Source organism: Genypterus blacodes, unplaced genomic scaffold (genome assembly GCF_046128005.1).
Source record: "Genypterus blacodes isolate CSIRO-AG114 ecotype Tasmania unplaced genomic scaffold, CSIRO-AGI_Gbla_v1 ptg000129l_1, whole genome shotgun sequence".
Classification (NCBI taxonomy): domain Eukaryota; kingdom Metazoa; phylum Chordata; class Actinopteri; order Ophidiiformes; family Ophidiidae; genus Genypterus; species Genypterus blacodes.
In genome coordinates this window covers 602,559-617,767 of record NW_027466931.1, presented here as the reverse complement: position 1 = coordinate 617,767, position 15,209 = coordinate 602,559, and the positions used below count along the sequence as shown (strand labels likewise).

Genomic DNA, 15,209 nt, shown 5'->3' with positions numbered 1-15,209 from the left:
CAAAAAGACAATGCACCATTTTATAGATTTTAGATCAGAGGACAGAACATATGATGCCATGATGACAAATGTAAATCCCAGTTGGTTTGTTTTATGTGAAAAAAATCCGACAAAGCACATCAAATATCACAGCTAGTGTGTCGGACAAAACATGACTTAATATAAAGAAGGAAGGAAGGAAGGAAGGAAGAAAGGGTTGGACACTGTTGTGTCCTTGAGTGCATAAAGGCAACTAGCAAGAGAAGTATGGCTTTAAAATTGTACTGCACATATTCCACACATTTTGTAATTGTGTGTATTTCACACATAATAATAAATAAGACTTTATAAATGAAGCAGGAAACCATCACTCAAAACAAACAAGCTAAATTCATTATTCATTATATTGTTATTGCACCGCTTGGATCATGATTTCGTAACGTAAAGCCAGTAAATATTGGGTAACCATTTCCTGCCATAAAGCACATAATATTGTCTCACCTTAAATAAACAAAACACAAAGATATGGAAGAACGTCGTACAATGATGATGAATAGAAAAGCTGTTCAGATGATACACACACACACACACACACACAAACACACAGGCACCAGCTACATCAGACCAACCAAAGCCTTTTTGAGAGAGGTTGTGTCAGTGAAAAGCTTGTTTTAAAAAAACAAAATTGTATGATTTATGAGTGACAATGCCAACTTGTCATTTTTGTTTCTCTGCATGTTACACGGACTCGTCATGGTCATTGTACAAAATTAAATGAAAAGGTACAAACTGATACTGGCTTTGAATCTGGGATGTTAAAAGCAGACCAAGGTACCAAATTGAGTGATAATGCTATTTTAGCATGTCTCATTTCTGTTGTTGTTTGCTAGTTGAGTGACCACAACAGTATACTGTTGTATATGTTTAGCCACTGTTTTGTTGCAAACACACAGATGATTCTACAGTTTTGTCACTTAATGATTACCATCTCAGCATGCTACCTTAAATTGTCTTTCGAGAACTTGTCCAGTAACCACATTTAGCCTGCTAATAACTGAAGCTAACTTTGGTTGGAAATTTTAAGGTTTCTATATCTAAGTATCTAAGTTACAAGTTCCTCTTGCTTCATCAGCATTTATAGTGACTTTATTTTACTGTACATCATGGACCTTACATTAAAATATACTAGCTATAAATGTCCTAGTACTTTTATTTGCGTCCATGTGTCAATAACTGTTTGCTCAAGATGAAATTGAGATGAAAAATGACAAAATAGTTCAGGAAAGTTAATGGTGCTTAAATACCGTACTGTTTACTACTGGGACTTCACTGGTTTCACTGGCACAACTTCTTAAAGGTCTCTAATGAAGAAATTGATTATTAAGTTTATCAATACAATTTCACCAAGACAAATTTCGGAACATTGATAAATACACGTGTACTCGGCACTAACAAAGTACACACAAGATTGAAATAAGACACAAACAGCAAGACACATACATGATTTGGTCTTATGATTAATACATTCACAATAAAGAGAAGACTTGTTGTTGCTGTAATGGGACATAATTCCAGGAAATCTGGAAATAAGTCGCATTTATGACTCCTGCAGGAGTTGACGGTAAAGTTTGCCCTTCACCTCAAAGTTCTGCATGGAAGCAAGTTGGCTTCTGTTAACGGAGCTTTTGGGGTGTTTAGACAGGACGTAACAACAACCCACATCAAGAGCGTTAGTAGGAATCACCAAGCAGCTGCATTGTGATTTTTAAACCGCTCGAAGTGACCTTTGGAATAATTTATGCCTCAAGTAAATCCAGTGTAATTTTGTTTTTTCATATACAATAAATTGTCATTGAATAAATTGATCATACACAGTAAATTATAATATTCTCAAAGTAATTTAAGGATGAATACGTCCTTGATTTTGGTCATAATGGTGGTTGTTGATTCAAGATTGTGGTTTGTCCACACATAACCAGTCCTGAACTGTGAGTGTTTTTCTAAACAATCTATTGAATCAAACATTAAAACAACAAATATGATTTGAAATTACCACCACAAATTGACAAAAAGTTTTAAAGATTTCTCCTAACGATTTCTCCTTTTCTGCTTCATTAACACGCAAAGTCATGACTGCAATTGTTATAAAGTCTAGCTGGGTTTCCATTGGCAGTTTTGCATAAAACAAGTGCAAAAGTCGACAAAAGCCAAAACGAGCGGTAACTCGCCTGCTGTTTCCACACTGCACACCCCTTTACAGTACATGGCGCCATTAAACACTAAGAAGAGGAGTTGCTGCACAAACCCAATGCAAAACAAAAGTCAGTGGCAACCCAGCAATCTATGCACAGACACAGAGCGACTGACTGCACAAACAATTTTATATTGCTAAATTGCTAAATGTGTGCGTTTCCAGCCACGTGTATATTGCGCAATATGTGCAAGCTCAAAATGTATGCGTGACTGTGTGTGTGTGTGTGTGTGTGTTTCTAAGCCACTGTTGGTGACAAGGCTTCGGTTTGTTGCGCACATACACATTTGTGTGTTCAGTACATAGTAAAGAAAATGTAAGAATATATATATATATATATTGTGTGTAAATAGTCAAACAGTCTCCTCTCTCTGCTGATGGCGTCAATACACACATCAGCGCTTGGTCAATATGCTCACTACAACTCCTAATTCTTTTTCTAAATTCAAAACATAAATATAAACATTTTCAATTAAATAAATGTTTTATAGTTATTTGATGACATAAAATACAAATAATCTTTAATAACCACCTCTGGTAGCTCATAATGATTTGTTACACTCTGTTATGTTATTTCAAATGTTTGTATTTTTCAATAAAGCAATTTTTGGTAGCAATCACCTTATACTTGGTTCGTGATAATGTTCCGTTTAATCTGTCTACAATATCAGATGCTAACAGTGCAGGTGACGCACAGGGTGTGTCACCTGCGGTTGCCAGGAGTCCACAGCGATCCTATTTGAGGTGAAATTAGATCATCTCAACATCCAGCAATCACGTTCACAGCACCGCGAACCTGGCGATGCTGCAGGAGTCATTCATAAAATAAATATACAACATAAAGATAGCTGGAAATGACAAAAAGAGAATCAGAGTAACTCCAGCACAGCCACACCTGTACTTAATGCTTAGCAACAGGCAGTCAATTACACTTCTTTTATCCATTCATTACAATTATGTAAAGTAGCAGGACGGAAAAATACGTCTTTTTGTGCTCACTGAGTAACGTAGTTCAAGTTTCGTCAACTTTGACCTGCAAATTCGTGTAATGTAAAGACGTTTGACCAAGAAAGAAGGCAACGCCATGCCTCAAACTCAAGCATGGATGGCAATCTGTCCGCGTGCTCACTGTGCTTTATTAGCTGAACCTTTAGCATTAGCAGGTGCACAGCGAGTTGGTCCAGTCATTTTTCACCAGCCATATCCCAATAATCACTGATTTTCAACAAAATCAATGAGATCGTCATGTATCACCTGCCTTTTGAAGCAGAAGCTAAATGTGAACCAGTTTAGCCAGCGCCAATGTACTTGAATTCAGATACATCTCACTCTGTCTGTCTGCCTGTTTAGCTTGTGAACAAACAACACAGAACCTTTACGTTCCCTTAATTTGCCTCACTCTCTCTAAGTAGGTAGGTTTGGTCCTAATCAATCAAACTATCAATACACATACTGTATAATATATATTATGTGTGACCAGTTTTGTGTTGTTCACACATAATTCATTTTGGACATTTGCACAAAAATGAATAGCTTTGATCTAATCCAGCTCCGGTTATATGGCAGCTGATGCTAAAATATAACTTAACCAGGTCTTTTCTTTCTTTATTTAAAGATCCCTGAGTTTCAGATTGCCGTTTCTTGAAATCAAATGCTGATTAGTCTTGACTTTGTCAGCAAAGGAGTGATTTGGGTTGCACCAACTGTTAGGTAGCCATAGGCGAGTCGTGATCTTGATCAAACATCATTTCCACAAAACAATTTCGCAGTAAGCTTGTTTGCTCGGAGTGTCAGATTTGTTGAGGTTAGCGATCAGAGACATCCAGGTGGCAACGAGTAATGTGCCACTCGTGGCGTAGTGTCCTGATTGTCTTAACTCATCTCTCATATCTGGAGTTGGACAATAACAACTGCTTTGGTCCAAAGAGAGAATTTTGGGCATAAGTTAACTCTTCATCAGTTGGAAGCTGGGGAATAAAGCGGAGTTCCTTGAACCCTAAAGAACGATATGGGTTCGGCTTTTCTTTGTCACAACTTCGACAACAATCCTAGTGTTGAATGTGGAAAGGTGTTTCATTGATTTGGGATGGTCCATCTGCTCGCTAAACGTCTCCTAAGACGTCTCTGAGTCAGAATGGGACAATGTTGAGGACAGTCCAGGGCTGTGACGCTGATATGGAAGTCTGTAAATATCTAAGAATATTTGTGGGTGAAGTTACTGAGCGATTATGTCCGTTTGATTAAAGTCGTCTTCTTAAAGGTTCCATGTTCAAATGGGTATTTGGGTTTTATTAGATTAATTGGCAACCTCAAAAGGGGACAATCAGTAGCTATATATATCATCAATGCCACTGAGGATATAATTCATCAAATCCCGTAGTAACCGTTTGTGATTGGCCAAATGTTGGAACTCCCAATTGCAGCTGAGGTGTAGATCCTGTTTACGTTGAGACATTGGGACAATTTGCCATGAACCGACTCGTTGAATTCAAATAATTTTCCGTTTCCAGCCGGAGTTGCGGTTGCTGCAGGTGCTGAGACGTGTCTGAGGTTTATGGGGTGCTGACAGGCGTCCCCTGGAGGCTGCTCAGGGCTGCATGGATCCTAAAGTGCAGTCTGGATTCCATGGAGTAGTCCTTATAGTTCAGCCTGGAGCAAGATACAAAGAAAATACGTATTTTGTAATTTAGCAAACTCGTTCCTCTAATGCCTGAGGAAAGATTAATTTTGGTATAGTGAGAACTTACTTGGCATTACAAATATGAGTTGTGGCCTTGTCAAGGTCTCCCTGTTGTTTATACAGCAGACCCAATTCATAGAGGGTGAAGGGAATCAGATAGTGGTCATACTTGATACGACGCTCACTGAACGAACACACAGAGAGAGGGAGAGAGAGAGGGAGAGAGAGAGAGAGAGAGAGAGAGAGAGAGAGAACAAAAAGCAAACTTGTGTTTTTGACAGATTCAAGACAAAAAACAGCAACAGTGACTGCCTGTCTGTCAACATGGCTGTGTGTGTGTGTGTGTGTGTGTGTGTGTGTGTTTGTGTGTGTGTTAGTTACCTGGACAAGACCTGTGTGAAGCAGAGCTCAGCCTGCAATAACCTGCCTAGGTGTTTCAGACAGAGTCCCTTCAACATCTGGACCAGACAGCAGTCATCAGGATGAAACTCTGACGGGTCTAAAACGGAGAGAGGAAAATAACTCTAACTCTGTCTGGATATTACTTATTACTACAGAGCTCATTCTGACGGGCAGCATCGCATATAATACATTGATTCATTATTCAGGACATCTGAAGTAATGAACCTGGAGCGTAGTAGTAACAGCGTTAGGGGTAGTAGTAGTTGTTTTGTTATTGTGTACTCACTGGGGTCGTTGTGTAGCTGCTCCTCTGCTTTCTCTATAGTAACCAGCAGAGACTCGGTACAGTCAGCTCTCTTCCCGACGATGGTGAACCCATTCCAAACATACATCATCTCCTACATAGGGAGCAGGGGCGGGGTTTCAGTCTGACCAGTAAAGAACCATTAGATAATTATGCAAGGGCATATGTAAAGACTTGTACGTACCAGCGCAGGGACGACCAGAGGGATGGGATTAGCAGCTTTGTAGCGTCTGGACTTCCTCACTGCAAATTTCTCCGTCGGAATCGATTTCCCTGCCAGACGCTGTTTGAGCCCCTCTACCTGCCTACACACACAGACACGCACGCACACAAAATTACAGTATGAATATATCAACCTATATTTACATGTATATACCCATAATTTATGTCTTTCCAGACTTTCCAGACAGTCTTTCCACAAGTTCCATGTAGAGGCCATGAGTGAGCGTTGGCATTATTGAAACGTTCTATTACCTGATATATATTTATACGATACATTGTGTTTGTGGTCACAATTGAATAAGTTTCAAACATTCACGCAGACTGACTTGAAGAGCTCCACAATGTTCTCGCCAGTCTCCTTCAAGTCCTCTTCGGACATCATACTGAGGATGGCTGCCTTCTGGTAGACATAGATAGCCTAGAGAGAGAGAGAGAGAGAGAGAGACAGAGAGAGAGAGAGAGAGAGAGAGAGAGAGTAGAGTATCAAGTGGCCGTTAATTCAGAAACAGAGCTTCACAGCCTGCATGAAGCGAGTGGAAAACTGTGCTCTCTGGACGAGGCTGCAAGAAACAACTTTAACTGCCCCAATAAAGGACTTGCACAAAAATTGACAAAACACCAGAATGTGATGCTAGTTGGATGTAAATTGGTCCCTAGGTGGCACTACAGCAGCAGAAGAGGAAGTAGTATTTTGTGTGTGCGCATGTACCTTAGACCAGCGGCTCTCCTTGCACAGCAGGTCAGCATAGCGATACGCCTGCAGCCAGTTCTGCTGGTAGGTGTGAGCCCACATCAGCTCCCAGTAGCACAGATGGTGGATTTGCTTCCACTCCTGCTGGCTGCCGATGCACTCCTCGTACCTGCACTGTGCCTGAACCACACAAAAATCACATTTTACTGGATACAGCAGAAGTCTAAACCCATTTTATTTCACTTCTTTCACAGTCTTCAGAAACACAGTAGCACAGACCTTCTCAAAGTTTCCCCGCAGTGTGGCGATGCGAGCAGAGTAGAAGAGAATAATGGAGCCCTGAAAGAAAGACGGACAATAAGATCCTCTTTTCCTTCTTTCTTTACCCTCACAAATAAACCCCCATAGTATCTTCGAGACCAGTTTAACAGCTTAGGTGTGTATCCCATGGTTACCTCAATAAAACAAAACCTCAATCAAAGTATGCCAGACTGTCACAGACTGTATGCTAGACTGTCACAGATACATGAACTTGTGTGGTTGGTGAACTCACTTTGGGGTATTTTTGTTGGTATGGTTCAAGCAGCGCTTCAGCCTCGGTCAAGTTACCCTCTCCAGTTCCTGCACCAAGAAGAAAAACACAGTGTTATCCATAAAACTGTTTGTATGCGTATGTGTATGAGTAGGTGTGTGTGTGTGTGCACATGTTCAATACCCAGAATAAGTGAAACATATGTGTGGTAGAAGAGCAGAGTCAAAGCGGAGAGGATCGAACGCAAACTTTGACTGGAAGCTCCTTCTCTCAACTGTGACAAACCAAACTCCTATATACAGAGAAAGAGTGAGAGAGAGAGAGAGAGAGAGAGAGAGAGAGAGAGAGAGAGACAGAGACAGAGACAGAAATAGAAATAGAAATAGAAATAGAGACAGAGGGAGACAGAAATGAGTGTGAATGTTTCTGCACCAAAGGGTTGTTGGGTTTTATTACTGCTAGATTGAAAATGAAGAGACCAGAGAGCACAAACCCTGTTTCCTGAGAATCCGATGAACTCCAGCAATCTTAAAATCCTCTGAGGAAGGAGAGACAACATCTAGGATAGAGAGACACACAGACAGACAGACAGACAGACAGACAGACATAGACAAAGATCATTACATTCTAATTAAGTTCAACAATCATCTCCCTTTAAAGTCTGTATGCCAGGTTTGCCAACATGCTGATGTTATAACTTTGATTGTTGAAAAAAAAAATCTTGGTATTTAAATTTCCAAACTTTTAATCTCCAGAAATAAAACCAAACAAACATTTTGACCTCTCACCAGGTTGAAGGAGCCAATGCCCAGCTTGACTCCGCCCTCAAACTGTCTGAATGAATCAGACAAGCTGGCCAGATTCTGAGGGACATTCAGCGAATTCTGACAATCCCTATTGGACCAGAAAGAGAACGATGTCACGAATGAGCAAAGAAATATGACAAAAATGATGCAACTAGCCAGTGGAATCCTCTTATATTACAATAAATAATCACAGTTTCATAAATGTCACAGAATTTACCTCATGCTTTAAATTGATCACTCACTTGTAGATCTGGTAGCTGGTCCGAATCTTGAGGCCTCCTTTGATGAAACTGATCATGTTTTCATCCTGAGGGAGAGAGAGAGAGCAAGAGAAGGGTTTACCAATATGCGGATGATGTAACCTTTTTTACCCACAAGCAAACAGTTGCCAGTTATCGGCAACCAATAATTCCATTACATGACGTTGGTGAATACGTTTTGCATATTCTCTTTCTGTGATATTTAGATTAGAGTGAGAGATCTAACCTGCACAAATGTCAGTGTTGCTTTCTGCAGAAGTAACTCGGCGTAGCAGATCTCTGCGTGCATCTCCTCTGAGTAGATACACAAACAAGTATCGTGTTTTTTTCAATTCTGTCAGTCATTCAGTGTGGAGGCAGGGCTAGGAGAGTGAGAGTGTGTGTGTGTGTGTGTGTGTTTATGTACTGTACCTTCCTGTAGGTTGGACTGCTTGCTGACCAGACTGGACAGAGACCCAACCACAGAGTTCCTCTTCCTGAACCTGCGGGTTAAAAAAAAGTCCATGTTAGACCGGATCCCAGTCCCCCACTACATTCTAATCCAGGTCATGGTCTCTCTCTCTTACCTCTGACAGGTTTGCAGGGCATCCTTGATGGTTGTCATGGCAGCCTGGATGTCTCTGTGATCGAAGGTCATAGTCGCCTGCATCACCAGGATGCTGCTGTAACCCAACGCATGGTACATGCTGTCCCTCCACCTACACACACACACAACACAATAATTCTAGGTTTAAATGAATCCAAAGCAAAGAATAAATGAATTATTCGAAAAAAACAAAAGATAAAACATGACACACACACACACACACAGGTGTCTATGGTTACCATGGTTTGAGAAGGTCCAGGGCTTGAGAGAATTTGTTGTTGAGGACCAGATTGAGAGCACACTGAGTCTCCTGGATGGCTGTCTGTAGGTCCATCTTACAGGCCCTGTATGCACACACACACACATTTTAACACACTCAAAATCTACCATGTTTTGCCCCATTTCTTGTAAAGATCTTCGTGTGTGTTGTGAGTGTATGTACTCACGCAGGTATACGGTCGTAGGCATCCTCAAAGCATTCCTGGAAAACAAACAAAACGAGCCATCACCAACTAGCAAGGCATCAAGAAGTTTCTTATTGAATAGAGGTTTCAGAGTCAAATCCACAGGAAAACACTTTCTGGGGCAACAATGAGCATATTTGCAGCTAACTTCACTTAGAAGTTAACGCAGAGGAGCTTTTAGAGACTGTGTTCATCGATCCATAAGGATCCATTCAAAGTCCTACAGACCTTTCAGAGATGACAAGACCTGTGTGTCGCTCTAAAATACAAGCAGAGATTACTTTGTGGCAGCATCTAGTGGCCATTGGCGCGCACACACACACACACACACACACACACACACACACACACACACACACAGACACACACACACACACGCACGATAAAATGCTTAAGAATTGGCCACAACCCAGAGTCATCGTTGATTTTTATGATGGCACATGAACTCCCCCCACGCGCGCACACACACACACACACACACACACACACACACACACACACAGTGGGTATCTCGTCAAGCAGGCTAATAATAGCAGCAAAGTGGTTTCTTACATAATGGAGCACAGCTGCTGCAGCCACACACACACACACACACACACAGAGAAATAGAGCAAATCTCTGCCTGTAGGCTCAGTTATCGACTTGCTGTGGTCAAGCTGAGGCTTCAACCACCAATGATTGATTTGTTAGGGACTATTGGTTCTATACGTTTGGCTCACAGTCGACCACGAGTGAAATCATGCATTTTAAAATCCATACGATGCAGGTTACTGTGCCATAAAGGTCACCATGTGAATTTCATATTTTACAATAAAAACCACAGCAGTTTGTATTAAAATGGAATGTGAGAACGTGTTCTGGTGTCCTCTGTCAGTGTGTGGGTGTGTGTGTTTGTGTATGTACGTGTGTGTGAAAGCAAACAGAGGCTCGCTCTCTCTCAAGGATTCTCTCTCTTACACACAAACAGATGCTCGTTTTCTCACTTTTCCTCTGTTAGCAGCATTCACAACATTCCAGCCAGAAAAAGACATAAGCTCCTGCTGTGTGTGTGTGTGTGTGTGTGTGTGTGTGTGTGTGTGTGTGTGTGTGTTGTTTATGATGAATGCTGTTTAACACGCTAGTCCAGCACAATGCACTCCCTTAAAATGATGTCACGGATGGGCACAACACAGTTTGGAATCTCCAGACCAAGTGATTTGCATTAACTGCCTGTTCCTGCACCTCAGACTTTGCCTTCATTAACAAATTCCTCATACAAGGGTTGACTGATAATTCTGAGCCTTTCACAGAAACATCTCCCAATCCTGACAGTGAGTATAATATCTCAGTGATTTTCTGCAGTACCCTCACGGTTCTCATTAATGAACAAAAGCACATTGGTAGGAACTTTGGAGGAGTTGGGAGTGGGAGGGGGAGGCAGTAGCTCAGTTGGTAGAGCTTCTGCTTGGGAACCGGAGGGTTGCCGGTTCGAGTCCCTGCCAAAGTGCCCCTGAGCAAGGCACCGAACCCTCAATTGCTCCCCCCTCTGCGAAGGGTGGTAATGTTATGTAAGTTGCTTTGGATAAAAGCGTCTGCCAAATGATCGTAATGTAATGTAATGAGTTAAGGAACTGGGACAAAGTGAAGTGAGAGTTACATTTCCCATGAGGACATCTAATGGAGTTGCTGACCGATTCAGAGCTTTCCCCCAGAATACATAGCTCTACAGTTGAAGCATAAACATATACATTGCCCCCCTTTTCCTTGCATTTTACTTCTTTTAAATCATTGTAATCTGCAGACAAGCAAGAAATGTACATGCGGCCACCTACAGGGCTGGTGAAGCCTTGGCAACAACTCCTAGTACGTCACTGTAAATCGGCGGCCTGTGTCTTTTTTCGGGGAATGTGAGGTCCACTATGACTTACAAAAAAGCCTTGACGGAAACGCATGTGGACAAAAACAACAAGTGCACATTCATGAAAAATTATATTCATGTTTCGTTTGCAGTTTTAACTCTCAAGACTGAGACACTCACAGATGACGGACAGATCTTCTTCCACTACCCACAGCCATATTTTAATTGGTTTCCAGTACAGCAGCAACATGGAGAAAGAAGATGCGGGAAATGCAACAACTATACCACTGTATGCTATTTCACACACTCACACACACAAACACCAAGGAGAGGTCAATGTCAGAGAAGCTTCTCTTGTGTCAGCAGCATTCTAATCAATTAGTCAAGACTTACACTGTGTGTCCTATTACCAAAAACACACTCAGACGCACACCTAGAAAACTCAAGCAATTCCAGAAGCTGTGAATTCCCCCCAGTCACTAATCCTCTTAAAACCTGGTAAAGTGCCTAAACATCTCTAAACCTCTTCAAGGAACTCTGGACCTCTAAACAAACCTCAAAAAGGGACCAAAGTGAAGAACCAAAGTTAGAACCTTGAATACAATCAGCTAACTGAATGTGAATTTGTCCTTGGAGACCATCAATTCCAAGGATCACCAGAACCTTGCAAACACTTCACATGGTCCTCCTAAGAAGCATCAGAAGGATCTCCAGAGACCCTTCAGTGACCGGAGGAACCTTTTCAAAGACCTGAAACCATTGTCAAACACCAGTGACAGCACCTGGAACCTCCTCGAAGAGCAACACAAGACTTTCAAAGACTAATTAACACATTGTAGATGTTTAGAACCAACAAGAACCCTTTATATAAAACAGAACCCTTATTGATCCCAAAGAGCCCAGGGACACCTTTGAAAACGCTACAGCTCTCACTTTTCTCCTTGCTTGATCCTGAAACATGTGATGTGACACATGTGATCAAGCCTTACACACAAGTCTAAACCAAACTCTTAAGTGTGAGTCTATCCAGGTGAACGGCTGAATTCCGAAGAGTTAAGTGAGTCTGTGTGAATAAGAGGCTGGGTGTGGCTTGCCACTGTGTGATGTGTTCACGCTCTGGCCCTTGTTTACATTCTAATCATAGGCGAGACTCGACCATAATGGAGTTCCACTTGCTGTACAATCAGTTCTGAGTGTTTAAAAGGTCAAAGCGCAAAGGGCAAAGCAACTCCATCTCTATAAATTATTTACTACAAATTTGTTTGACCTAATTTACAGTTTACACAGGATTCATTTCTATTTGTTTAATTTCACACATTCAGATGGATGTAGTTGGAGTCAGTCACCCCAAGTAACCACAGTATCTGAGTTGATAAGTTCTGAGTCTGTGACCTGATCTAACTTCGGTGTTCACTTACAAACAATGACAGAGGGATTCTGTTGGTGATTGACAGAGGTCCTTTTCTTATTGCGCTATTTGTCATTGCGGCATTAGGCAGGAAGGTCAGATGATGTCTTTCCATTGTGCTTCTGTTTTTATGAAACACATCATGCCTCTCGCTCTCACGGAGCAACCCAAGTCAGCTGAATTCCTCTGTAATTTGATGAGGTTGCCTAGATGAAGCCTCACAGAGGACGGTGTGTGTGCTCAGATGAGGAGATGACCTGCTGATCGGTGATGTAGGAAGTTCTCCCAGCAACCCCCCCCCCACACACACACACACACACACACACACACACACACACACCAGCCACCTGAACATTTTCACTAGGTGTGGGACAGGAAAGTCAGTGAGTCAGCAGCAAGTTTTTTCAATCTTGTCTGAGTCATCAATTAAAGACCAGCTTAAGCCCTAAACCTCAACAGAAGCCAACAAAAACGATGCTCTAAAGCTATTAAAAGATCCCTGGATTCTCCTTGTGGACATATACAGTAGAACCCATTTTAGGCACCCAAAGATCAGCACCCCACATTCTCAATACCTCTGAAACCCCCTCAATATCCCCTAGAATCCCTTAAAAACCCATAGACACCTTGAACACATTCAGAAACCCCTCATGCCTCTCCATATATCCACTGAACATCCTCAAACACGCCTGAAAACCATCTTGGGGTATATCTTTAAAAACACTTTAAAGCTTTTTCATGGAACGACTGACCCTACCAAAGCACTCCGAGAAGGAAAAGAAGGAGGCGCAGACTGTGGACTTTTTGCAGACTGTGGTTGTACTGGGCAGCTCCCAGTTAGATCACAAATAACTTTGCAAGTCCACTTTGGCTCATGTTACCAGTGAGACACTGCACAGCCATGAATCTTTGACCCCTGACTAAATTTGGTTGGTCCCACAAAATACGATTTCTTTATGAGCAACTGGATTGGAGTTTTTAAAGCCAACTTCATCCAGCTCTTTGTGCTCCCGTGCTGAGGCCTGCCTGCGGTGAAAGCCAAGTCTGTCCTTTACATATGCTCACTCACTCACACACACACACACACACACACACACACAGATATGAGGGAGCTGATAGTTTCGCCTCACCTGCAGCTGATTACACATTGCAGATAGATGAACACAAAAATTTGCTCATGGCTCACCTGTGCTGAACCTCTGGGCTGCAGTAACCCCATGGTGTGTTTGAGAGCCACATTGTTCAAACACTGCATAGGTGAACATGTCTACTCCACAGTATGTGTAAAACGTGCCATAAGTCCCTACTGGATATATCACAGGAAGTGCGGTGAGTTCATTTTGGCTCCCAGGCACAATAGGTCACTATGGGAACACTGCAATAGAAGCAACACCACAAAAGCACTAACATTACATGATGCTAACCTCAGCACTAAGACAATAGATTACCATAGGAACATATAAGTCTGACATATACTGTATGTTGATATGATGGGTGAAATTCAGGAGTGATCACCATAGAAACCCGCATATGCCCATTTGGATACAACCCTTCAGTAACCACACTGCAGAAGTACCACAACATCCCTGGATACTATAGGAAGCTACATACTGTATGTAAATCTGACAAACATATCACGTATCTACTTTGTTTAGGGCTGGCAATGTATGAATTAATTGTTTTCTATATAGGACTCTGTAGAATACAGCAGTATCACTGTATTACTATAGGAATCTCTTTTTATCTCTTCTATTACTGAAGGGTGATACAATATCGCAAGTACAATAGCCACAATGTAGTATCAAAATAGTAATTCTACCAATATGTGGTAGAGCCATATCATGGGTGTATCATGTGTAGTCATAAGGCAAGATACCATAGACACAAAGAAGTATCCAGAGCACAATACTATGGGAGGACCTACAGAGACATACAGGAGGAAAATCCTCCTGTATATATAAAAAAAACCACAGTATCTGAGTTGATAAAAAATATATAAAAATATATAAATGATAATACTGTAGGATTTGTACAATTTAGGAGCACTATGGGAGTATATGGCACATCAACAGACTATCATAGACACCATGGAGATCACTGTTGCGTCACAAGAGATAAGATGATATGAAACACGGTAGGTAACTATGGGAACGCTGTTACAGCAACGCCATAAGAACACAACAGGATAGGAATATGACTGGAATATGACGGGAATGTCGCACCTCCTCCTCTCCGGTCGCTCCATTGCCTACGTGGGCCATGTCCGTGGCCAGTCTGCCCTCCGGTCCGCAGGTCTGTTCCGTCCGTATCAGGAGAACCAAAATCCTATTCCTGCTCTCTTGTCACAGCGCCATCCCTCCTCCTCCTCTCTGCTTCCTGTATCAGTAAACGTGTCGTTTTTCCTCCTCTTCTTTATTTGCCCTGATATTGCCGCTGTTGTTTTTCGTCCCGCGGTGTGTCTGTCCCGACCGACCGCCTTTGAGGGTTTAAGTCACCGGATCCGTCGGTTTCTCTTCCGTGAAAAAAAAAAAATCCCGTCTACGTTTCACATACACACACACGCTGAAAGAAAACACACCTCCTCTGCTGCTTTTTCTCCGCCCTCCCAAACTGAGTGTGGGAAAGACGTACGTGTGTTTGTGTGTGTGTTCGCGCGCGCGCGCGCGCACGTGAAAGGCAGAGAAACTGACAGAAAAAAAGTGAGAGAAAAAATGAGAGGCAGGCATAGGAAGGAAGGAAGGAAGGAAGGAAACGTCGGACAACCCTGTAAGGCACACGCACATATAC

General features: G+C 42.0%; 1 protein-coding gene across 1 annotated transcript; it reads right to left on the bottom strand.

Annotated features, from left to right (window-relative positions):
- Positions 1–4,179: 4,179 nt before the first annotated feature.
- Positions 4,180–14,962, bottom strand: ttc39b (tetratricopeptide repeat domain 39B). Its single transcript, XM_076163245.1, has 19 exons — positions 14,645–14,962; positions 9,160–9,194; positions 8,953–9,057; positions 8,694–8,825; positions 8,539–8,609; positions 8,354–8,421; positions 8,110–8,174; positions 7,850–7,955; positions 7,555–7,620; positions 7,245–7,353; positions 7,083–7,150; positions 6,809–6,868; positions 6,548–6,709; positions 6,165–6,256; positions 5,801–5,921; positions 5,599–5,710; positions 5,292–5,409; positions 4,978–5,094; positions 4,180–4,879 (listed from the first exon to the last, which is right to left on the bottom strand). The coding sequence occupies exons 1-19, from the start codon at positions 14,681–14,683 to the stop codon at positions 4,783–4,785; spliced, it is 1,743 nt and encodes a 580-aa protein (XP_076019360.1). The 5' UTR covers positions 14,684–14,962; the 3' UTR covers positions 4,180–4,782.
- Positions 14,963–15,209: the final 247 nt, after the last annotated feature.